Source organism: Myotis lucifugus, unplaced genomic scaffold, assembly GCF_000147115.1.
Source record: "Myotis lucifugus unplaced genomic scaffold, Myoluc2.0 scaffold_112, whole genome shotgun sequence".
Taxonomy (NCBI): Eukaryota; Metazoa; Chordata; class Mammalia; order Chiroptera; family Vespertilionidae; genus Myotis; species Myotis lucifugus.
Genome location: NW_005871160.1, coordinates 1471658 through 1497989, shown reverse-complemented (window position 1 = coordinate 1497989; position 26332 = coordinate 1471658). Strand labels below are relative to the sequence as shown.

At 39.5% G+C, this 26332-nt stretch overlaps 1 protein-coding gene across 1 annotated transcript in view; it reads left to right on the top strand.

Moving 5' to 3' along the window:
* Window positions 1-8267: 8267 nt before the first annotated feature.
* Window positions 8268-26332, top strand: part of ZCCHC4 (zinc finger CCHC-type containing 4) — a 46042-nt gene continuing 27977 nt past the window's right edge. Inside the window, exons 1-5 of the mRNA XM_023757753.1 lie at window positions 8268-8398; window positions 9362-9480; window positions 10194-10276; window positions 18478-18753; window positions 19177-19257. Coding sequence (XP_023613521.1) covers window positions 8272-8398; window positions 9362-9480; window positions 10194-10276; window positions 18478-18753; window positions 19177-19257 — 686 coding nt within the window. The 5' untranslated portion in view covers window positions 8268-8271. The remainder of the gene's footprint in view (window positions 8399-9361; window positions 9481-10193; window positions 10277-18477; window positions 18754-19176; window positions 19258-26332) is intronic.

Below are 26332 nucleotides of genomic sequence, written 5' to 3'. Positions count from 1 at the left end.
CTTAGATTGTAAATTCTTTGCGTACAAGGGAAGGAAAGTAAGTGCTTTGTAAACTAAATGCTTGACTGCCTTTGACTTGAGCTCTCAACATTTTTCTTATTTATTATAGAAGCATATTTTTAATGTCTAGATTTCTCTTGGATTGTGGAGGGTATGACTCATTCAGCCTCTTGGCCCATGGATCAAATATGTATATGACAAAAATGCATTTATCTAAGCAAATTGCATTATTTTTTCATTGAATTTATTGGGTTTACATTGGCTGGCCAAACCAATTGGTTTCATGTGTACAACTCAATAAAACATTATCTGCAGACTGCATCATGTGCCCATCACCCCAGCAAACTGCATTATTAATCAGCATCATTTTATTCAATAAGTTTTTGCCTGCTTCAGAATCCATGTAAAGAATTCTTTGAGAAAAATCCTTAAGCTTAAAAGGTTTTATTCTACCACCATGTAATGCAATAGATTTAACTTTTGTCATTTCAAAATACTGTAAACTTGCTTATGTTCTAATATTCCTATCTTTAATAAATGGAACCCTAGCTTGTTTGGCTCAGAGGATAGAGCGTCGGCCTGCAGACTGAGGGATTCTGGGTTCGATTCCCATCAAGGCCACGTATGTTGGTTCCAAGCTCAATCCCCAGTGTGGAAGGCAACCAACCAATCGATGTGTCTCTCTCTCATCAATGTTTCTCTCTCTGTCTCTCCCCTTCCACTCTCTGTAAAAATCGAGGGAAAAAATATCCTTGGGTGACGATTAACAAACAAACAAACAAATAATGGAAGATGTGCCACAATTCTCTTTTGACTAAGAGTTTGAGATTGGAATAGACCTGCTTGTAAGTCCTGGTCCTGCCCTTTACTACTTCCGTGTCCTTGGTCAGATCTTGCAATCTCCCACATGTAAACTACATGAGCTAATGGTAACTTCAGAGATTTGTACCGAGGATGAAATAAGGTATATTTTGTGAAGAGGGCGGCACAAATTCTGTTAGTTATAGATTCGGTTTCCACCCGAGAAGCTGTCTGTGTGTATTAATGGCACGCTTGGAGTTTTGGTTTTAGATGATGAGATAAAGCATATGTCTGTGTTTCTGAGTTTGGATTATTGCATAAAGGGGATTATTGCACACGCAAATTTCTAGATTTGATATCGTCTTTCCTGGAGCATGGTGACAGATTTGGAATCAAAGGGCTATTTTAAAGTGTTCTGTTGTATGACACGAGCTGACTTGTGGTTGAGAGGGAAAGGCACCTTCAGTCACCGGGTAACTAAGAGACTCCCTGAGAAACAAAGTGACATTTCAAAAGGTTTCTCTTTTGTTCTGAATCCTGGCACCTGGGTCCAGCCTGTGAAATGCTAACATGGCTGTTGGTGACTGTGCCTCCGCCTGGCGGGTTTTTAGACCTGGAAATGGAAAGCATGTGATATCAAAAAACAAAAACAAGGGCAGCCAATCACTTTGTAAACACACCATGTTTATTTTTCCTTTGACTCCAGAAGCCTGGCCGCTCCTAAGCTCTGGTTACAGGATTCCCACCTGACAGGCAAGGCTTTAGAAACCATAAAAATCAGGTAGCCTCCCCTTTCCAGAATGTTGTATAAGCATCTCTGGGCTGATCCCCGGCTGCCGGAACTGGTTTAACCTGCTTCAGTGACAGGTACGCCTGACCGCCTATCAAGGTGGATAAAACTGCCTTTTATCTCACTGTGGCTTTGGGAACAATCCAGAAAGCTATTCTACCCTTCAAGTGTTTGCCGAAAATTGCAGTACTTAAAGACAATCAGGAACCGCATTTAAACTAAGGTATGTACTGGTTTAAACCAAGGTCGCCACTGCCCTGGCAGTTCCTAAGCAATGCGACATCTGGCTACACCTGCTATCCGAGCTGTCAGCGAGGAGTTGGAAATGCACACTTGTCCGAATCTCCAGCTAAAATGCTGCTCATCTACTGGACAGCATCCACCTTAATATGTTTTGAGGGGAAATATTATTACCTTTAAGTTTTGGAAGTCTGTGGTTCAGAGAGGTCAAGTTGCCGCTGACACAGAACTTGGTATAATCTAGGAATATAGTAGGAAAGCTTTTGACTCAGAATGAAGACATGGAGGAGGGGTAGCAGAATAAGCCACTCCTAAATATGCCACTTTGGCATAAGGATTATTTTAAGCAGAATGCAGTTGAACAGAAGCACATACAGGAAAAGCTCTCTGGCCCTGGCCGGGGAGCTCAGTTGGTTAGACATCGTCCCAATATACCAAGGTTGCACGTTAGATCCCCTGTCAGGACATACACAAGAATCAACCAACGAATGCACACGTAACAACAAATCAATGTTTCTCTCTTCCTCCCTTTCTCTCTCTAAAATCAAACAATAAATTTTTTATAAAGCAAAAAAAAATAAAGCTTCCTTGCCTAAAAGCAGAACATGATTTGTAAAGATGTCTGCCACCTCCCCCTCTCTACCAGGAAGGACAGAAGTTAATCAGTGGAGACAATTCTAGACCCTCATCAGTCCAGAGGACCAGAGGCATCTACACACAAGGTTTGCTAAAACCGACCTTTACCTACCTTTAGTTTCCCCATATATTTGCCTTGCCATGATTTGCCACCCCTCGAATCTCGAAGTCCTTCTCCTCTTTCTTAGCATGTCTCTAAACATTTATTGGTTTGTGTGTGTGTTTTTCATTAACATGCTGTATAACCCCAAGTTCTAATCACCCCTTTGAGTTATTCATCTCTTGATGCTCCATGTGTACACTTCAGTTAACTAGCTTCTGTTTTTTCTCTCCTATTAATCTATCTTTTGCTAGTGAAATTTAAAGGGTCTCAGTAGGAGAGCCCATAATGGGTAGAAGAAAAAGATGGAGGGGGGATAGTAGGATGATTGACAGGCATTGTAGCAGGGATAGTAAAGAGAAGGGTTAGCTGTCTTGCTGGGAAAGAGCTTCATGACATATTAGCAGACATTCATCCATCCAACATTATGACTGCAGCCATAGAACACTAGTCACCATTCTTGGTTGTGACTGATAGTGATACTGTTGTAATGAACTAATTACCAATAATAGGGAAGGAGCAAACGGGAGGCTAGACAAATAAGCATGGTCATTTGGGCAGCTTCACCAGGAAGCTGCAACTTTGTACTCCCCGGGGAACCACTTGTCCATTCCCTGCAAAACACTGGGGGGAGGGACTGGACAAAGGGGAAGATGGGCAGTAAAGTCAGGGTGATGTAGGAAAGGTACTTGCCTGTCAATCTAGCCCAGGTAATCATGGGTTGGCTAGAGGGGGCAGGACAAATGCAAGCCCATGAAAATTGGGGAATAATCCTATAGACAAAGGAGCTTGCTCTCTGGGCTCTTGGCACTCTTGGCTCTGAGCTCTTGTGGCTTTCTTGTATTTGGCCCTGTTCTCTCCATAGCCATGTGGCCCTGTGGACCCCACATGCAATGGACTGATGGACTGCAATGGGGAATACAAGCTAACCCAGGCTGATGCTGGATTAGATTGTGCAGACATGGAACAGAAACTCTGGGCAATGTCTTTAATCCTAGCTTTGCTGAAGTCACATCCACACTTCTCCGATGGTGGGACAAAGGTGTAGGGGGCGGCTATAGGATCAAGCCTTGGACTGACCTGTGGCAGAGCCACATACAAGTCCCAGCTTGGCGGGCCGAGCCCTCCTAGCACAATTAAGCCTGACCTTATAGTCCTCCCTTGTTCCAAGGTAGCTAATGGGCTGTGGGAGGTGCAGCAAGAGCTGCCAAAACAAGGCTTGAGTAAACATGTTGACCACTCCCCTTGTTTTGCTTTGTGTGATCTGACTATAAAATAAAGCTTCGGCTTATAGGCTGTGTCACTGTTTCCTCATCCAGGCAGTGATCCACCTGGTCCCAACTGTATTCTCTTGTCTGTCTCCTTTAATCCTTCACCGCCCCTCCTCAGGTTCACCCGTGGCCATGCTGGACCCTGTTCAAAAGGAAAATGGGACCTTAGAAAATCAGAGGTTTAATTCCATGCAAATAAAAATCACTCGGTCTCCCTTGCAAGTCTCAGAAAATTCTTTTTCTCATGATATGGCAAGAAGCCCATTCCCATCAGCAACTGATAAGGATGAGGAAAGCTCCCACCAATAACAAGAGAAGTAACCCCATCTCAAACTGGCTTAAGGAGATAAAGGAATCCATGGCTCGTAACTGAAAACAGGAGGCATGGCCGGATCTAGGTACTCCCATGGTACCATCACACATTCCTGTCTCCTAGTTCTGCCTTTTTCTTATTGATTCCTTGGTAAGGCAGGAGCTCCTGAAGTTTCTGGAAACACTGCCACCAGCCACTTGGCTATCCCAGTGAAGCATGCTTCTGTGGCCGAAACCGGTTTGGCTCAGTGGATAGAGCGTCGGCCTTCGGACTGAAAGGTCCCAGGTTCTATTCCGGTCAAGGGCATGTACCTTGGCTGCGGGCACATCCCCAGTAGGAGGTGTGCAGGAGGCAGCTGATCGATGTTTCTAACTCTCTATCTCTCTCCCTTCCTCTCTGTAAAAAATTAATAAAATATATTTTTTAAAAAAAGAATGCTTCTGTGATAGATTGTGTCATTGGCCCCAATTCTTCACCCCCTTCTGACCTATCCCCTTTGCCATGTAACTGTAGTGTGTGGCTATGAGACTTGCTCAAGCCAAAAGAATGAGGTAGAGGCGACAGTGGCAGCTCCAAGCCTAGGCCTCCAGAAGTTTGCCTGAAGCTCTCTTGTGCTTCTACCGCCTCTATGAGAAAGACGTGCCCAGGCGGACCCCTGGTTCTAGGAGGAGTATTTTACTTCATTAGGGCTGCTATAACAAAATATCACAGATTGGGGAGCTGAAGCACAAGAGAAATTTATTGCTCACGGTTCTGGAGGCTGAAAGTGCAAGATCAGGGTGCCAGCAAGGTTGGATGAGGGCTCTCAATGGGTGACATATTCTCTGTGTATCCTCACATCGTAGAAGGGAGTAGGGAGCTTTCTGGGGCCTCTTTTAAGGACACTAAACCTATGTATGGAGGCTCGAATCACCTCTCAAAGATTCTACTTACTAATACTCTCATTTTTGGGGAGTAGGGATTTCAACATATGAATCTGAGGGTGACACAAACATTCAGTCCATTTCAAGGAGGAAGAGAGACACAAGGAGCAAAGCTGAGTTATCCCAGCCAAGGTGAACCTGGACCAGCCCCCCACTAGATGCATGACCTAACCCAGAAAAGACTGAAGAGCTGACCCCCTCAGGCCCATGATAAATCAATATTATGAATGCCACAGAGATGACAGAATATAATTATTACAGCTTCTTTTTCAGCCATTCCAGCCATTCCCCGAGTCACCTACCCAAAACCAAACCAGTCACTATGGTTCTTTGTATCTCGAAATTTATATGGTCTAAACTTGGCAAGGGTGGGTTTCCCAAAGGTAACCTGGGTTCTGAAACAGAAGATAAAGTCGGTCAGGCATCCACTACAAAATGTTCCTCTGGCTTCAACCACGTTCTCTGCAGGAGATTTGGGGGTTGGAGGGCTTTTATCCTATTAACAAAGTCAAGAAGTGAGACATCTGGTCCCTATGGAAAGCTCACCAGTCTGTCCACATCCTCTGGTCAGGTAGTGGCTGAATTTGAGTCTGTCTTAGGGGTATTCAGGATCATTAAGGGCGAGTGTAATGGGTCTCAGTGCTCAGGCCTCAAGGGGCCCATTCTCAGCTCTGCCCCTGGTTTCCTTTGAGAATCCTGCTATGTCTCAGCTTTTCTCTGCTCAAGGATTTTCCTGCAGAAACTTTCTTTATAACGTATTGCTAGTATTCAAGACTCTTCAGTAAACATTCAACATATACTACATACACATGTCTGAATAAGGTGAGATTCATTTGTCTTCAAATTATCCCTCAGAAAAGAGAGAACTGCCTTCTTTTTGAAATCTTCCAAGTCTCTCACACTAAGAGATGCTCTTTCGTTTCCCTTATTTGGAAAACCCTTGTTTTACTGTAAAGCAGCGGTTCTCAACCTGTGGGTCGTGACCCTTTGGGGGTCGAACAACCCTTTCACAGGGGTCGCCTAAGACCATCGGAAAACACATATATAATTACATATTGTTTTTGTGATTAATCACTAAGCTTTAATTATGTTCAATTTGTAACAATGAAAATACATCCTGCATATCAGATATTTACATTACGATTCATAACAGTAGCAAAATTACAGATATGAAGTAGCAACGAAAATAATTTTATGGTTGGGGGTCAGCACAACATGAGAAACTGTATTAAAGGGTCGCGGCATTAGGAAGGTTGAGAACCACTGCTGTAAAGTCTGCAAATCCATATTGGTTTGGGCTGCTTATAGAGTTCATCTCAGAGTCAGAATTATTTAAGAGAGAATAAGACATTGCAGGAGAGGAAGCTGGGTGGAGGTGGAAGAGGACATAGAGGGGATAAATGGTGATGAAAAAAATAAAATAAATAAAAACAAACAAAAAGGAGAATAAGAAAATTTAGATTTAGTAACTATTTTTGGTGGCATGATTTTATGAATTCAATTGCGAGCTTTGTTAAACAAGTTTTTTAAAGATTACAAATCAGTACTTATTGGTTAACATTTTTAAATAGAAGTATTAATGTTAATGACCAAGGGTAGTTAGGTCTTGAGATCAAATTTTCAAAAGTATCCTTAGACACGGGTCCAGAAAGTTCCCTATCCTAAAGATATAGACAAGCCAATAACTTGTGCTGGACAAAAAAGGAATTGTCATGCCAAAACCAGGTGCTACAGGTGCAGGTGAAGGATTTGAGTGAAGCGGTTGCATGAGATGTGCTTGGAAAAGAACAATATTTCTAAATTAATACACCATAGTTGTAAATGTGTGAGTTTAAATACGTAAAGTACAACCTATTATTTACTATAAGGAGATTTATTTATTTCCTCTGCAACCATACATGTGTGTTTACTGCAGCTATAGAAGTCTTGAATTTGGATAAATTGATTCCTCCCACTTTATTATTATTATTATTCAAAATTGTTTTAGCTATTCTAGGTCCCTTGCCTTTTCATATAAATTTCAGAATAATATGGTCTATAGCTACAAAAGTCTGACTGAGATTTTGATAGAAGTGAAACTAAACCCGTATCTCCCCTAAACTTGGGGAGAACTGACATCTTTACTATATTGAGTCTTTTAATCTAGGAACAGAGTAGGTTTCTACATTTATTTAGATCTTTGATTTTTTTTATCAGCATTTTGTAGTTTTCAGCATACAAGTCCTGTGTACACGTTTTTTAGATATATGTAAAACCTAACTATTTCATTTATTTGAGTGGTTGTAAGTGGTATTCTGTTTTAAATTTTGGTGTTCTGGTGATCTTCGTTAGTATATAGAAGTACAATAGATTTTTGTATGTTTATCTGGTGTCCTGCAACCTTGTTGAACTCCGTTTAAACTAGAGTCATTTTTGTAGGTCCCTTGGGATGGTATGTAGACCATCACGTCAGATGCAAATAGGGACCGTTTTATTTCTTTACAGTATACACTGAGTGGCCAGATTATTATGACTGGCCAGATTATTATGACCACTCCATCAGTACTTCATTGACACTTCCAAAAATACTGAATATTGAAAACTTCCTAAGCAAATACTCTCAAGGTTTTATTATTCTTATTATTTGCATAACTAATTCACTTCATTGTACTGATGGGGTGGTCATAATAATCTGGCCACTCAGTGTATACATGTCAATGGATATGCAACTATAACGTGCAACTATAAACATTGTCCAACAGGTAGAAGATGACACTGCGCCTCCAACTTTGAAAAGAGGGTGGTTTCACGAAGGGCAGAGACTAGCTATTTCTATTGCCAACTGCTGTTGGTCGTGATGCTGCCTTTGGGACTTAAACCCGACCAAACCTTTGCTCTGAAGAGTCATTTCATTTCCTGCCTGTTTTCTGAATGAAAGGAGGGTACTTGCAGGTGCTAAGAAGTTCGGCAGAAAACAGAGGAACTTACTGCACAGGTCCAACAAGTTGCCTGCCAGTCGTACCTTTCCTTGCCCAGGACTACTTAGGGGCGGGCCAGCCCAGGGCGGGCAGCGACAGCGTTTGATGGAGTGGTCTCGCCTCGCGGCCGCAGCTCCTCCCAGGCGCGCGGGGGCGCTGTGAGTCTCTGCGGGTCGTGGCGACGCTCTTTCTCCGCCTCCTTATTGGTTGGACGGAGGCTCTCGGGACGGCGGCGGGAAGATGGCGACCCTCCGGGACAGGCTGGGAGCCGGGGAGGCGGAGGGGAGCGCGAGCAGCCCGGGCAGCTCGGGAGTGGAGGTGGTGCTTTCCTCCGACCCCGCCACCCCCGCCCCGCGGTGCCCTCACGGTGGGTCCGCGTTTGGGCTCAGCCTGGCTGCCGGGCGCCCGGGGCGAGCGTTAGCCTGAGCTTCCAGGGGCGTGTAGGGCTCCCGGGTTTCCATCCACCTTTTTCCCGCGCCGTGTGTGATGCCTCGCAAACACCCCTTCCTCGGGAAGTGGTGGTTTTCAACTTACTTAAGAGGCCGTTATAACAAGTCCTACTGTTGTGGTTTTGGCTCCACGGCTGTTATCTATTTTAAGGAAATAGGCAGAGGCGAGGCAAAGGGGATGCGTGCTGTCGAGTAATTCCCATCACCAAGTACTTGGGGGGTTCATTTGTTGATTTACTACTTTTTCAGTAAAAAAAAAAAAAGTTAGAAGAGGGAACGATATCGAGTGAATTCTTGCGAAGAGGGGGTGTGTCCAGCTTCTCAAAGCCCAGATTTCCCAGGAAAAGGCCCCTGAGGGGCGGGAGGCCACGTGCTCGGTTCCTTGGACGCCCTCCTTGCTCTAGAGCAGTGGTTCTCAACCTTGTCTGCGCATTAGAATCACCTGGGAATCTTTTTAAAATCCTGATTTCTCGGCCTCCTGATTCCGGAAATTCTGTTTCTTTGTTACTAATGTTGTGGCCCCACCCCATAACAAAGAAACAGGATTTCCGGAGGATGAGGCCCAGAAATCAGGATTTTAAAAAGATTCCCAGGTGATTCTAATGTGCAGCCAAGGTTGAGAACCACTGATCTAGTGTCAGGGCCCAGGTCATACGCCACGTGGACAGCAGCTCCTCTGACAGTGGCATTTTATTCCTGGAGAGACGGGTTTTCAAAAACGGTTTCAAAAAAATGATTTCTTAAGTAAATTATTAAAGTAGTGGATTTAATGATGATAAATCCGTGCATAAAATGAAAACTGAAGGGCGGTGACAACCGGGAACTTGACACACGTGACTACTGTTTGACATGTTGTTGTTTTTTTCCTGTTCTGGAACTAGGTCCCACGCTGTTGTTTGTAAAGGTGAGCCAAGGGAAGGAAGACACGCGGAGGTTTTATGCCTGCTCGGCCTGTCGAGATAGAAAAGATTGTAATTTTTTTCAATGGGAGGATGAAAAGGTACATTAATTTTGTGGATGTCTATATTTTTAATTTTTGATGTATGTGACATCTTTGAGAATGAATGAGGTAAATCCTTAAAGAGTTGAAGATACCGTGTGGTTTGTAAGACAGGTTCATACTCTGAACTTACTTGGCTCACTGATGTCTGAAACAACTGTCTCAAAGAATTAGTTCCCATTAAGACCTTCTGAGGTGTTGGTATTGGGTTTGCAAATATAGATTTCTCCCCTAAAGAGTTTAGGTCACGATCATTCCAAACAGTGTTTTAGAAAAACACCCCTTTTCAACATTTGCACTGAACATCCTTTATCCATCTACTGGATGACAGATGAAGGCACTTGGAGAAATAGTTATGAGCTGGGTGTCCTCTTGGACTCAGCTCGGATTAAAGTTTCTGAAAGTGTTGAGTAGAATATTTTGAGCTTTGGTAGATTTCTTAGAAAACAGTCTTGTACATTACTCTTCTGCAGACCTGCTAAGATCACCACATGAGCGTTAATCACTGTGCTTTACTGCTTCACACTACTCTAGAATTTTTCCAGTTTAATGTTTTGGTGTGCTGTGGTCCCCCCCCACCCCCCCGCAAATGAATGCTTGTTTACAACTTTGAGCTCCTTGAATTTCTGGCTTCTTGATGTCAGAATGTGATCCCACTTTCTCCAGCATGGTAGCAAGTTTGATGGCACATTAAGTGGATTTTGTACTCTCAGTTGTCAGGTGCTAGACTTGCTGCCCGAGAAGCTCATAACCGAAGATGCCAGCCTCCTCTCTCCCGAATGCAGTGTGTGCAAAGGTACTGATGTGCTGTCGTTTTATTGTCCTGTTTGTTTGTTTTTTTACCTGTGCCTTTAAGTTTAATTAATTACTTCTATTGTGGTAAATATATATATGTAACATAAAATTTGCCAATTCAGTAGCGTTACGTACATTCATAATGTTGTGCAACCATCACCACTATTTCCAAAACCTTTTCATCACCCCAAATAGAAACTTTGTCACCATTAAGCAGTAACTCCATTCTACCTGCCCCCAATCTCTGGTCACCTCTAATCTATTTGTCTCCATGAATTTGACTATTCTAGGTTCCTCAAATGAATGCTATCATCAGTATTTGTCCTTTATGTCTGGCTTATTTCACCTAGCATAATATTGTTAAGGCTTATTCATGTTGTAGCATGTGTTAGAATTTCATCCTTTTTATAGCTGAACTAGTGGCCGGGTGCACAAATTCATGCACATTGAAAGGAAATTAATTAGAATAAATATTTTAATATCACTATTCGCCCTTTCTCTATAATAGAAGTGTCAAGTAAATGCACGGTTGACAATGACAGATTGAAACACATGCGTGCGATTGGCACCAGGGAGAGCTTTATATGTATCGCGCATGTGTGAGTCAACTTAGCCTTTTATACAGACGTCCTCAAATTGCGGCCCGCCAAAAACATTTATCCGGCCCGCTGGATGTTTTTGCCGCTGCTGCCTGTCCTGCTTAGCAGCCGACTCGTCCCGGGCCCGCAGTGCGCATGTGTCGAATGTCTGAGGGACAGTGAACTGGCCCCCTGTTTAAAAAGTTTGAGGACCTCTGCTTTTATATATATATATATATAATAAACTTGCTTAATTAGAACTACTTTCTGATTTAGCTAAACTTTTTCCAGCCCAGTGAAGCATCCCAACTTCTCTTTCAGTTAATTGTTAGCAACACAGCAGTAAATATTAACACGAAACAGATTATTATTGTAGATCATGCAGGGAGAACAAAAAATATTTAACTGCAGTGGTGTTTGACTATATTCTGCACAGTGAGAAAACCTGAAGTCATTTTCAAGGTCCACCATTTCTTCTTTTCAGTTGGGTCAAGTTTCCAAGCTTGCTAAATCTTCTCTAAGCTTTCTAAATCTCCATTTTCCAGCTAACGTAAAGAAAATAGGATTTTACCAAGTTTCCTATCTACCTACTCCAGGACTTCTGTGAGGATCAAATGAGATGAGGCACGGGAAAATGCTTCACAGACATTTGGTTAAAGTGTAAAATGTTTGCACCTGGCTATAAAGCAAGTTGTGTTCCTGGGCTGAAGAAACTGTAAGGAGGCTAGTCTCTAGGGAGAGGAAGCCAGGCTTGCTATATGACGTCATTACCCAGCGCCCACAGTGACCGTTTCTGGGCTGGGCTAGGCTGTGGGCTGCATTTTGTACCATGGGGTCTTGGCAGCACCGGCTGTGATTTGGTGGGCTGTTTCTGGGGTTGTGGCAGGGCCTGTGTCCCACTTGGGAGAAGCCGTGTGTTGCTTTGTGGGCGCCAGGTCTGTGGTGCTGTTTCTCTAAATGGCTAGTGCACATCAGGGCAGCTCCTGCATTGAGCATCTGCCCCCTGGTGGTCAGTTCAAGTCATAGTGACTGATCGGACAGACACAGCATATTAGCCTTTTATATATATAGTATTCTATTGTATGTATATACCACACTTTATTTATTCACCTATCAATGGACACTTGGGTGTTTCCGCGTTTTGGCTATTTTAAATAGTGCTTTGGTGCACAGTGGTGTATAAATATCTGTTTGAATCCCTGTTTTCAGGTCTTTGGCATATATACTTAGGAGTGGAACTACTGGATTGTAAGGTAATACTATGTTTAGTTTTTGGAGGAACTGCCAAACTGTTTTCCATTTGACACTCCCACCAGCAATATGTGAAGGTTTCAATTTCTCCACGTCCTTGTCAGCACTTATTTTCTGTTTTGTTTTGTCTTTTATTATAGCCATTCTAGCAAATGTGAAGTGGTGTGTCATTTTGGTGTTAATTTTTTGTTTTCCTATACTCCTAATGTGGGTCATCTTTTCATATGTTTTTTGGGGGCTATTTGCTTATCTTCCTTAGAAAAAATGTCTATTCAATTCTTTTGTCAATTTTTAAAATGGTTTTCTTCTGGTTGTTGAGTCACAGGAGTTCTTTATATGCTTATACATTCACTCTTATTAGGTGATATGTGAATATTTTTTTCCATTCTTTAGATTGTCTTTTTACTTTCTTGATGATGTCCTTTGACACACAAGAGTTTTTAACTTTGACAAAGTCCAACTCATCAAATTTTTCTTTTGTTGCTTGTGTTTTTGGTAGCAAAGCTAAGAATTCATTGCTAAATACAAAACCATGAAGATTTCCTGTAATGTTTCTGTTTTGAAATACTAAACGAACCATTTTTTTTTTTAAAGCTGTAAACACCTGTTTTTAAATATCTCCACTGTTAAAATGTTTTATTGGGTGAACTGGAATTGAGTCATAGATTTAATTCTTTGGCAAACGTGAGAAAAGAGTTTCTCCCTCTCCTTTGTGCTCTCTGTGCTGGAAGAAGCTCCTAAGAATTCCCTGTTCCGAGCTGCTGATGACAAGTAGGTTTTCACTCTAATGGCTACTCCTTCAGGTTATCTGGGCTGCTGTTTTGAAGGCTTCTGAGGTCTTATCCAGGCTAAATGGAAAGGATTACTGGGATCTATTAAAAATGTCTTCCTAAGCTTCTAAGTAGATTTCAAAGTCCTTTGATGGGAGAGGCTTTTTTAAAGATAAATGGATTGCCTCTTAACCAAAGTACTTAATCAGTGATGTCTACTTAATTTATAAGAATTCAATCAATAACAAAAAATGTTGAGAAGGGAAGTGATATAAATTGAGCACTACTGTGAGCTAGGCACTAAGCTAGGTGTTTTACATGAGATATTTTTTAATCCTGCTGAGTTAGTTTACTTAGTGAGTTAGTTTACTTAGATGAGAAATTGAGGTTTAGAGAAGTTAGTAACTTCAAGTTCATACTACTAGAATGGCTGTATTTTTATTTTATTATTTTTTGAATATGTTTCTTCATTGGTTTTTAGATAGAGAGGAAAAGAGAGAGATAGAAACATCGATGAGAGGAACATCATTGATCCACTACCTCCTGCACTCACCCCCACGGGAATCGAGCGCACAACCTGGGCAAGTGCCCTGACCTGGAATCAAACCGGCAACCTCCTGGTTCCTGGGTTGATGCTCAACCGTTGAGTTACACTGGCTGGGCTAGAACGGCTGTATTTTTAAATATAAAAGCAGATAGTAATTAATATGTGATGTGTAGTGTTTTAATTTAAGGAGATATGAGGAATAAAACGTGAGGAGTTAGAGATATATCATAATGAGATAAAATAGAATAAGATGCAGAAAGTAGGAAAACATCACCCATGGTTTCTCCCTCTGCACCCATCACCTTGGTCGATTGGTTACATTTCCTCCACGCCTTTTTTCCTCTGCCAGGGTTTGTTTTACAAGGTTGTAGTCATAATGTATACATAGTTTTATATTCTGCCTTATCACTTACTTTTATCTGATAAGCATGTTGCTCATGTTCTCCCATAAGGACATTGGTGAGTCAATTAAACTATAAGAAAATCTAGGTGTTCTTGTTTCCTTGCTTTGTTACTTGAGATTGTAATTGCTTTCTAATTTAACTTTATGCAACTCATTTATGTTATCTGATTAAGTAACGACTGTATTTGAAAGTAGTAAAATGCATTTAAACATTATACCTATTCTGTAAAGCAAACTTTTTATCTGTTATTGTAGAGTAACAGTAGCTTTCCATTGACTGATTTATTTTTGGAATTGCTAGCAAGCAGTGATGGTAGCTAGCAAGATAAATTGACCTTGTTACTTGATTTTGATTGCGGAACTGGAGGTGCTACACAGACTCCTAGGCTCTACAGAATAGGACTTGATATTCGTTTTCCTAATCTCACTCTGAGCCGTCCTTTGTATTTCATGTGCTCAGGTGACAGATTTACATTTTGTGCCTGAGATTTGACTTTCCTTATAGGTTTTAGCTGCCTCTTACGCGTTGAAATGTGCTATTCTATTATGTAGTACGTTGGCACCTTTATTGTGACCTGTGAAGTCTCAGGGAAGATATATTTTAATGCTAGAATCAGTATTAATTTATGTGCATTCAGATCGTTTTATTTAGTTGATATTTTATTTGGTTATGTTTTTTTCAAAGCTCATTTAAACTCAGATTTTCAAGGTCTGCTATTAGGGAAATGCCATAAACATTATTTGTCTACTCCAGGAAAGGCAAATGGAACATCACATGGAGATCAATAAAAATGACATTTCAAAATGTTAGCCTGCAATTTTTGAATCATGCTGAGCCTGTGGCAGAATGAATTTCTTTTCCTCCTGGGGTATGTGTAGTAAGTATAAATAAGGAAAGAGTGCTGAGTGATGCTTAACTCTTCATGGTTTCATGTTCTTGCTACCAAGCTGTTAAAAAACCTTGTGTCTGACTGATGGTTGCCAGAGGGGAGGGGAGTTGGTCCATTGGGTGAAAAAGATGAAGGGATTAAGAAGTACAGATTGGGCACTGGCTGGCTTGGCTCAGTGCTGAAGGATCGTGGGTTCGATTCCCGGTCAAGGGCATGTACCTGGAAAAAACAAAGTACAGTCAAACCTCAATCCTCTGCACAGTAGCAGCGTTCCTGGAAAATTCCAAAGAGGCTTGGTGTTTACACAAAAGTGAAATGAGGCCTCGACCTGCACCATCCAGTTCAGTGGCCAGAAGCCACTGGCCATTTGCAGTGTGGCTACTCTGGATGTTGTAGACTGGACTAACAATTAACAAAATATAAGTAATCGCATTAATAATGTTTATATTGATTATATGTTGAAATAATATTTTGGGTATACCGGGTTAAATAAAACACATTACCCGAAGGAAAATAAAATGGGGGGCATGTACCTGGGTTGCAGGTTCAATCCCTGGCTATGTCAGTTGTAATTCATCATCATGTTATCTCTGTGTTTTTTAAAAATATATTTTTATTGATTTCAGAGAGGAAGGAAGAGGGAGAGAAAGATAGAAACATCAATGATGAGAGAGAATCATTGATCGGCTGCCTCCTGCATGGCCCCTATTAGGGATCAAGCTCGCAATCTGGGCATATGCCCTGACCAGGAATTGAACTTGTGACCACTTGGTTCATGGGTTGATGCTCAACCACTGAGCCACACCGACTAGGCCAGTTTTTATTTTTTAAGTAAATGTCTTTTATTAATAATAAATATTTTAAATCAAATTTTATATGTGGCTATTATGTGATTCCATATATATGAGAAGTACAGAATGGACAGGTCTATAAAGATAGTACATTAGTGGTTTTAGAGGCCAGGGGTAGCGGGAATTGTGGAGTGACTACTGATAGGTACGGACGGGATTTCTTTTTGAGGTGATAAAAAAATGTTCTGGAATTATATTGTGATGGTTGCACAACTTCATGAATGTTCTAAACATCACTGAATTGTACACTTTAAAAGGGTGATTGTGTGGTTTGTGAATTTAATTTCAATAAAGAAATCAGTGACAATAGAATCAAGTAGTTCTGTGAGGTTGTACAAAGAGCAATACGTTTGTCTCCACCCATGCATTTCCCCCACCTCAGAAGCAGCTAGTCAGCTCTTCTGGCTAATTCTTCTAGAAGGCACATTCCTGTCTGTAGAGTACAAAGCATGCTTGCCTTGTACTTCTTGATTTATCAGTGTTTGGAATTATCTGTTTATTTCATGTGGAAGATGAGGATTTATCTTTCCCTCCTCTCTCTGCCCTCTCCCCTCCAACCCCGCCCTCTTGCCCCCCACTATAATGTATATCTTTTCACACCTTAGTCTTACATGGTTATACCATGAATTTGGTTAGATTCAAAATTTAGTATTTATATTATTATAACCATATAAATGCTGCTCATAGCTAAACCATGAAATCATAATAAGTTCTTTTCCACACAGCTTTTTGTTTTCTTGGAGTTCATACAGTCTTGGGTTTTTTGTTGTAGCTGCTGTTAGTTATTTATGTGCTCATCGCTGATTCAGCTGCAGACTCTCTGCGGGTTGTCTGAACCTTTCAGAACATTCACATGTAGCACAATCATTGGTTTCATCTTAGAGAAACCTGTTCGAGGGCTTGCACAAATGCTCTCGTCTGGAAGTTGCCCTTTCTACCTGCCACTCAGCTGTCTAGCAGGCTTTTCGGTAGGGACCCAGGTTATGTACTATATAACTTGAATTCTTCCAAGTCCAGAATCAAACATTCATTCATAAAGATTCTCAGAAAACTAGGAATAGATGGAAATTTCCATACCTGATAAAGGGCGTCTAAGAAAAACCTATAACTAATACCATACTGACAAAAGATTGAATGCATTCCTCCTAAGACTGGGACATAGCAAGGATGTCAACTTTTACCATTTCTATTTAACATTGATGGGGGATTCTAGACAATTTAATAAGTCTAGATTCAGGAATAGAATTTGAAAATACGAAAATCACAGGAGAGAAAAAGACCACATATGACATTTATTACAGTATATTATAATTGCTCTATTTTATTATAGTTGTTGTTAATCTCTTACTCTGTCTAATTTGGAAATTAAACTTTATCATACGTATATATATTTAGGAAAAAAACATAGTATATATAGGGTTTGATGCATCCACTGGGATGGTCTTGGAACACATCCCCCATGGAGGATGGGAGACTACTGCAAGCTGGGCAGTTGTACCACTTACTCATTTGTTTCCTTCTGTTATTCACTGGGCTGCCAGTTGTCCAATATATTGAAACTGTGGTTTCATGTATTTTGTCTGTTTAAAACATTTTTTGAAGGTCAGAATAGTAAATCCGGTTTCTGTTACTGTATCATGGCTCGATGTGGGCGACTTTGACACAACATTTAATAATGAAAGGTAACAGTGAATTCACTGCTTCCGTGGCTGCAATGTACTGGTCTTTCCACTTGCACTTCATGTCTTAGGGGCCCTGTTCTCTACTGACGTTCTTTGAATTACTATAAAAGTTTCTTCTAATATGGTTGTCCTTTTTCTTTCTAGTCATGGATAAAGCTGTCACAGGAACAGTTATCATAGAAATAGAAACATTTAAATTACTGGCATGATAAGCTTATTTCTTGCTGTAGCCATTCAGAATATGTATTTGTCACTGCCTTGGGTGCTTTGAAGTGAAACTGCTTAGAAATAAAAAGTTTTAAACCCACTTTGATTTTAAATTACGTTCAGTTTTTCCAGTGCAGTTCCAGAGTTTAGTTCAATTGAAACCGTATGACTCCTCTCAAACTAGAAGAATCCTTTAGTGCACTATTTGACATGCTTAGATTTGGACATTTCTGACTTCTATGAGCCTCGATAAGCTTATTTATTTTTCTTTTGTTTTCTTACTCTGATTTCATAGCTGCTGTAGCATATACATAGTCAGCAGTTTTTTCTCTCTCTTTATTCATCCCAAATCAAAAGAAAAGAAAAAAAGACCAGGGTGGTGACTTTGAAATCAGATATAAGAATGGCTTAAAAGATTGGATTCTATCTTTCAAATGGGATTCTAATATATATTTTTTAAAGCTTCAAATATCAGCTTGCTGTTTTGGGGATGAGTTTCTCAGAACTGCCTCCATCAGTATTGCTAAGAACAGAGGAACTTTGTAGGAACATTTTTTCTTTAAGGAGGCAATTCTTCTTGCTAAATATGCCATAAGAGCTTGAAGAATGATCTTAATTTCTCATTTTAAAATGACTGTCATACTGAGCCAGACTATTTAACATTTCAAAGTTAGAGCACATGGATTTGTCAATAAATTTAAACGTGATAGTAGTCTCCATTACTACTAAGTTGTTTGAGTAGTATATTATGTTCACATTTTAAATGGATATTGATCTTCATTCAGTGACCGAATTGGAGCATCTCAATTCTTATGAAATTGCTGATTCTCTTCCACTTTGTAGGCATGCAGCTGCAGCCAGACATAAATTCTAGCCAACATTCCACAGATTTTTCTTACCTTTGCTTCTTTATGCAGTAGTCTTTAGGAAATAATACTTTTGCATACTAAAAATAGCAAAAATAAATTGTCTTTAAAACAACAAACTTACAATACATTCCTTGTGTTGTGTTGTGTCTTGAAGGTATTTGAAGTTCATTGAGTTGCCGTTGTCTCAGAGAAAGTTTTGTCAAAGATGTCAGCAGTTGCTGCTGCCAGATGACTGGGAGAAGCATCGTGAGCACCAGGTCATGGGGGATATTTCTGTCACCCAGTTAAAAAGGCCCAGTCAGCTCCTTTCTCCGTTGGAAAACAAGAAGACAAACGCGCAGTATTTGTTTGCTGATAGGAGCTGTCAGTTCTTGATAGACCTACTTTCTACCCTTGGGTTCAGAAGAGTGCTGTGTGTTGGAACACCAAGGTAGGTTATGTGGTTTTTAAAAAACTTCCTGGCACCATTATTTAAACTGTAAGAAAAGAATTCTCAAGTTCCAGGATAGAGCATAAAGTTTTGAATATACAAAGAAGTATATAGCATGGTCCCTCTAAAGGAGTTTGTAATCTGTAATCCACTTGGGGAAATCTTTATAGATTTCTGATATATGATAGGAGATTCTTTCTGATTTGGTTCTTAAATTCTGTTTATAATTTTAGACTTTTATGTTTCAGAGAAGTTCTGCCTTTTAAAATATATTTGTAAAACTGAAACTTTGATTACATCTGCCACATTCTCTTCAGTGAACTATCAGAAATATCAGGAGAATATTGATTTTTTTTGTTTATTTGTTTATTTTCTATGGCCTTTGTAACTTCATATTAAATTTGCTTTCACTAATTGTTTTAGGTTGCATGAGCTGATCAGGTTGAAAGCATCAGGTGACAAGAAGCCTAACATTAAAAGCCTTTTATTGGATATTGATTTTCGGTAGGTTTACAAAGTATAATATTTATTCTCATTCATTGTCTCCTGCTTTTAATTGTTTTTCCTCTTTTTAAAAATTGTTTATTACCTGTTCTAATTCTAGTTAACATTTAGAAGTAGTAATTGGTGATAAGGCACTTTTTCAGTCATATAAACTCCATATGTAATCTTCCATATTTCAAACAGAGGCTGTGAATTTCTTTTTTTTTTTTCTTTTCCCCACTTTCCCCTCTCCTGCCTCCCCCCACTTCCTTTTCCTTCTGGTAAAGGAATTTCTTTTTGCTAGTGTGCTTCCTAAATTCTGTTCATGAATGTGCCTCGTTGTCTTTGGCTTATAATTTAGTGATAAATTCCTACTGAGTGAAATTTCTTCTCATATTCTTGTTTTCAAAGATAATTCTGAGCTTCCTCCAGGACTTTGTTTCATCATGCTGTTTTAAGTGTGATAAGGCATTTATTTAATATTTTTACCAGATGATGTGCATGCCTAAATGAAGGGCATGCTACCTGGGGAATAGCCAGACTCCAAGGCCAAGGATTAGCAAACAGAGAGCTTCAGAGTCAAATGGTTGCTGATAGGTTGGAGCAAATGGATTTGAGACTGGGGATTGTGCCCGCAACCCAAGCATGTGCCTGACTAGGAATCTACTGGGGACCTCTTGGTTCATGGGTTGATGCTCAATCACTGAGCCACACTGGCCGGGCTCCAGTTAAAATTTTTAAAACATAGAATCATAACTTAAAGTCTTTTTTCCTCCACTTGCTGTATTTTAGGCATATTTTTAAAAATTGAGATATATTTCACATACATTTTTAGTATTATTCACAAGGTTGTACAATCATCACCATTGTTTAATTCCAGAATATTTCCATCACTTTTGAAACAAACACTTTCCTATAAGCAGTCTCTCTTCATTTCCCCGTTCCCTAACCATTGGCCATCACTAGTCTACTTTCTGTCTCTTCCTGAGATTTCATATACATGGAATCATAAAATATGTGACCTCTAGTGTGTGGCTTCTTTCACTTAGCATAATGTTTTCAAGGTTCATCCATGTTGTAGCATGATCAGTACTTCATTCCTCTTTATGGCTGAATAATACTGTATTATATAGACATACCAAATTTTGTTTATCCATTCATCAGCTGATGGACATTTGGGTTGCTTTCACTTTTCAGTCATTATGAATAATGAAGACAAACGCGCAGTATTTGTCCACTATATGGAGTGAGGTAGGGATCCAATAATGCTGCTATGAACACTTGTGGACATTTTCTTATATGAATATATCTTCAAATTTCTTGGTTATTGTATTAATTTACTAGGGCTGCCATTACAGAATACAGTAGATTGGGTGGTTTAAACAACAGAAACTTATTTTCTCATAGTTTTAGAGGCTGGAAGTCCAAGATCAAGTGTCAGTGGGTTTGGTTTCTTCTGAGGCCTCTCTTCTTATTCTTGCAGGTGGCCGCCTTCTCACTGTCCTCACAATCGTCTTTCCTCTGTGTGTGTGTATTTCTTCTTCTAGTAAGGACACCAGTCATATTCATTGGGGCCCACCCTAAGGACCTCATTTTAACTTAATCATTTCTTTAAAGGGCCTGCCTCCAAATATAGTTGTAAATTGAAGTACTGGGGGTTAGGGCTTTAACATAGGTATTTGGGGGGACACAGTTGAGGCCATATCTACCTAGGAGTAGAATTGCTAGGTCATATGATAGCTCTGTATTTAACTTATTGAGGAACTGCCAAACTGCCAAAACACAGGTAACTACATTTTGTTGATGGTTAGTGATGTTGAGCATCTTTTCATGTGCTTATGGACTAGTTGTTTATCTATTTGGAGAAATGTCTATTTAATCCTTTGCCTATTTTTTTTAAAATATATTTTTATTGATTTCAGAGAGGAAGGAAGAGGGAGAGAGAGATAGAAACATCCATGATGAGTGAGAATCATGGATCGGCTGCCTCCTGCAAGTCCCCCACTGGGGCCTGAGCCCAAAACCCGGGCATGTGCCCTTGACTGGAATCGAACCTGGGACCTTTCAGTTCGCAGGCTGAGGCTCTATCCACTGAGCCAAACCGGCTAGGGCCCTTTGCTCATTTTTGTTTTTATTTTTTATTTTTATTTATTTATTTATTTTTAAAATATATTTTATTGATTTTTTACAGAGAGGAAGGGAGAGGGATAGAGAGTTAGAAACATCGATGAGAGAGAAACATTGATCAGCTGCCTCCTGCACACTCCCTGCTAGGGATGTGCCCGCAACCCAGGTACATGCCCTTGACCGGAATCAAACCTGGGACCCTTGAGTCCATAGGCCGATGCTCCATCCACTGAGCCAAACCAGTTAGGGCCCTTTGCTCATTTTTAATTGGTTGTCTTTTTATTGTTGAATTGAAAAAGTTCTTAATATATTCTGGATACTAGACTCTTATCAGATATATGATTTGCAAATAATTTTTCCTATTCTGTGGGTTGTCTTTTTACTTTTTATTTTATTGATTAAAGTATTACATATGTGTCCTTATCCTCCCATTGCCTACCCTCCACCCTGTCTTTTTACTTTTGATGAAGTCCAGTTATTATCTTTTTTCTTTGATTGCTTGTGTTTTAGATATCATATCTAAGACACTATTGACTAATACAAGGTCATGAATATTTACACCTGTTTTCTTCTTAGAGCTTTTTATTTTAGTTCTTATATTTAGATTTATTTTGAATTAAATCTTCTATATGGAGTGAGGTAGGGATCCAACTTCATTCTTTTTACATAGTTGCCTTGGCACCATTTTTTGAAATGATTATTCTTCTCCCCTTGAATTATCTTGGTACCTTATTGAAAACCAAATGACCATAAATACATGGGTTTATTTTTGGACTCTAAATTCTGGTCCATTAATCTGTGTCTGTCTTATGCTAGTCCTACACAATCTTGATTATTGTTGTTTTGTAGTAAGTTTTGAAATTAGGAAGTGTGAGTCTTCCAACTTTATTCTGTTGCAAGATTGTTTTTTGCTATTTTGGGTTTCTTTGCATTTTATATGAATTTTAGGATCAGCTTGTAAATTTCTACAAAAAAAATCAGCTGTGATTTTTTTTTATAGAGATTGCATTAAATTTGTAGATCAATTTGGGGAGTATTACCATCTTAATCGTCTTCTAGTTCATAAACACAAGAGTCTTTCCATTTATTTAGGTCTTCTTTAAATAATATTTTTTAGTTTTCAGCATATAAGTCTTGCACTTCCTCTGTTAAAGTTACTCCTAAATATTTTGTTCTTTTTGTTGCTATTGAAAATTGTTTTCTTAATTTCATTTTGTATTATTCATTGCTATTGCCCTGATTTACTTTAAAAACAAACAAACTGTGGCCCTAGCCGGTTTGGCCAGTGGATAGAGTGTTGGGCTGCGGACCAAAGGGTCCTGGGTTTGATTCTGGTCAAGGGCATGTACCTAGGTTGCAGGCTCCTCCCCAGACTGGGCCCTGGTCCAGGAGCATGCAGGAAGCAACCAATCTGTGTGTTTCTCTCACATCAATGTTTCTCTCTGTTTCTCCCTCTCTCTAAAAATCAATGGAAAAATATCCTCGGCTGAGTATTAAAAAAAAAAAAAAAGATAAAATATTGTGACAGAATACACATAGCATAAAATTTGTCATATTAACCATTTTAAATATACAATTCAGTAGTGTTAAGTAAGTGAGGTACATTTACATCATTGTGCAACCATTCTCCAGAACTCTTTCACCTTACTTGGATTTACTTTTAATTTGAAAGATTTAAATGGCCCCTTAACTCTTTTGCCTTAAATGCCATATCTTATGGTTTTACCTTTCTTGAGCGTGAAGTTGAAATCTCTTGGTTAGAGTAGGCAAAGGGGATGTGGATAAAGTTATTTTATAACTAATGGAATACACTAATACTTTTTTTCATGTCTGTAAACCTCTGTTGTGCTAAGGTTATCCTAGCTTAGTTTCTTTGATCCTGTACTGTGTTACTGAGTCAATTCTACAAAAGGTCAACATTGGGTGTTAAGAGAGAGCTGGTCTATTGAAACACAGGAGTAGCCAGAACGAATTCAGTCTGTTGCCTGTATTTACAGTATGGAGTGTGTGGGTTGGTTCGGGTTTCTCAGAGTTAAGTCAGGAAAAACTCCCTGTGGGTATGGAGTGGCAGTTGGCACTTTGACTTTGGTTTGTTGTTGCCCTACAGAAGGTCTGTCCAAGGCTGCAGAGAGCTGCCTCAACTCCAGCCTTCTATGTAGATGTGCTTGTAAATATCCTTTTCAGGGGTCCAAGATATGAAATTAACATTTGCTAAGATGGATTTCTATATGCTCTAATTTTAGCATGAAAGATGTGAAACTCTATTTGGCAAACTATCATCCAAATAAAGTTATATAAAAAAATGGATTTCTTGGGTTCATTTCATGAACTGATTTTATTCAGCTCTTGATTACATTTCCTGTGTGTAGAGTATGTTTCACACTTGGTAACTGACTCATTTAAAGAGAATGAATGGCCAAATTAAATGAATTTCCTTTTGAGCAGTTTTCAAGTGCATGCTTTCTGATTGGTTTTGTTTGCTTTATTCAGTGGAGAGAATAATTCTTTGTGGCCAATTTCATTTTAAGAGGGTAATGTTGAGTGATTTTTCATAATTTAAAATATGAATAATTATGCTCCCTTGTTTGTATTCGATGAAACTTAGAGCTGAAATCTAGGCTTTTTTCTCTCTCTGGCCCTGCTTACTGCTGCCCAGGAAGTTTTGGACAACTGTGCTGTGTTGAATTTTATGTAAATAAGTTTTTCTCTTTTAATGAAAAAAAAAAAAGACTATTGTGTCATTGTGAAGCAATAAAAAAATGGAGAGTCAGTAGAAATATATATTTAAACGGATTGTATTTTTTTTGCTTACACAAAGCAATGCAAGAGAGAAGAAAACTCTCAAAAGATAGTTGACTCACAGCTCTACTAGTATTGACAGATATATATTAATTAAATAACAGATAATATATATTGTTAGCTATTTGGAATTTAGTTAAATAGGAAGTCATTTCTTTACTAGTGGTAATTGACATCGCCCCACAGTGTTTGGAATGTTCATTAAGTTACAGTATATAATTTAAATATTTTTCAGTTACCCTAACCTTTTGTTTATTTCTTCGATTCAGATATACTAACAGTATCGTAAATAATTTTAAGGGATAACATAATGAGAATGGTGAACAGTTGTTCTCCATCTCCACAGAACAAGAAGAAATGGATTAGATTACAGGAAGGGAGATTTTGGTTGGACATAAACATAATTTCCTAACATTAGGGACATTAAAGCATATTAGCTGGTGTTTATTAAAATAATGAGACCTAACATTTCAGTATATGCTATTTAGCTGGCACTGTGTTAAGCACTTTACATACATTATCTCATTTATTCTTACCAAGGCCTATGATGTGGAAACTACTATGTTTCTCATTTTGTAGACGAAGAAATTGGGGCTCTGATAGGTGAAATACTTATTAAGGTTACACTGCTAATAGGATTTGAAACCAGGTCATCTGACCAAAGAGTCTGCTTTTAACCACAGCATACGAAGAAGAGGCTAAGCAGGGTTACCCATTATAATACCATGGATGGTGAACAGTAATGGGTAACTGAGAATAGAGTAGACAAAGTTGTTCTGCTGTCGTGATCTGGCTAAAGAAGTCATAGAAGTAAGGATGTGTCCCTGATGTTTTTCAGTCTTTCCACTGTGCATTCCATAGAAGGATAATGTGATTCATATGTGAATTGTTTATAACAAAATTGTCAAAGTTCAAGATCCTATTGAGATAAAAATGAGGTTTCTATAGTATATGAAAAACTCAGAAATCAGCATGAAAGACATTAAGAACCATAAACATAAACGGAGAAAACAGAGACAGACAGTACAAATACACTTAAGGAATGAGGAAATCTCAGTCTTATAAGAAACCAAATAAATGCAAATTTAAACCATTATGTTAGTATGGATTTTGCTTACTAAGTTAGTAAAAATTTATAAAGTTAATACCCAAAGTTGGTACTGTCATTCATTGCTGATAGGCATTTTAAAGTAGTGTGTTACTACACCTGAAACTAATATAATATTGTATGTCAACTGTAATTGCAAAAAATTTTTTAATTAAAAAAATAAATTTTAAATAAAGTAGTGTTAGAAGAATAAAGTGATTCAACCAATAAATAAATATCCTTCTTTCCCAGCACTAATTCAGTAAATATGAAATGCACATACTTCTTTTTGTAATACAGTGGGGCCTTGACTTACGAGTTTAATTCGTTCCATGACGGAGCTCGTAACTCAAATTACTCGTATGTCAAATCAAAAGTGAACGAGTGAGACACGTGATGCTGGGCTGATGTTGTGGCGTTCACTGTGACGTTTGCTGTGCCAACTAGCAGTGGGATATCTGAAGCTGGCTCGTAACCCGAATTTTAGCTTGCAACTCAAAGCAAAAAATCGGCTGAGAGACGGCTTGTATCTCAAAAAACTCGTTAGTCGGGACACTCGTAAGTCAAGGCCCCACTGTATATTGAAAAGCATCCTATTTAACACTTGGAGTGCGGGAAACGAGTTAAGTCGGCTCGTGTGAATTGCGCGTACTCCGCGGGAGCCGTCTTTAACTCGGTTCATATAGATTTGCGGTGGAGTGCGGGAAACGTGTAAACTCGGGCTGATTGTAACTGCGTATTACCAAATATTTGTTTGTAATCCACCCTTTTGGTGGATGGAACAAAACCAAAAGACAGAGCCATCTTATATTTTGGCAGGAAATTCACCCGCACTCCAAGTGATAATAAAAGGCTAATATGCAAATCTACCTAACAGCCAAACAACCGGTCACTATGATGTGCACTGACCACTAGGGGGCAGGCGCTCAATGCAGGAGCTGCCCCCTGGTGGTCAGTGCACTCCCACAAAGGGAACGCAGCTCAGCCAGAAGCCCTGAGCCAGACTTATGGCTGGCGAGCGCAGCAGCGGTGGCCAGAGCCTTCCGCCCCCTCAGCAGTTGGACATCCCCCATGGCCCTTGGA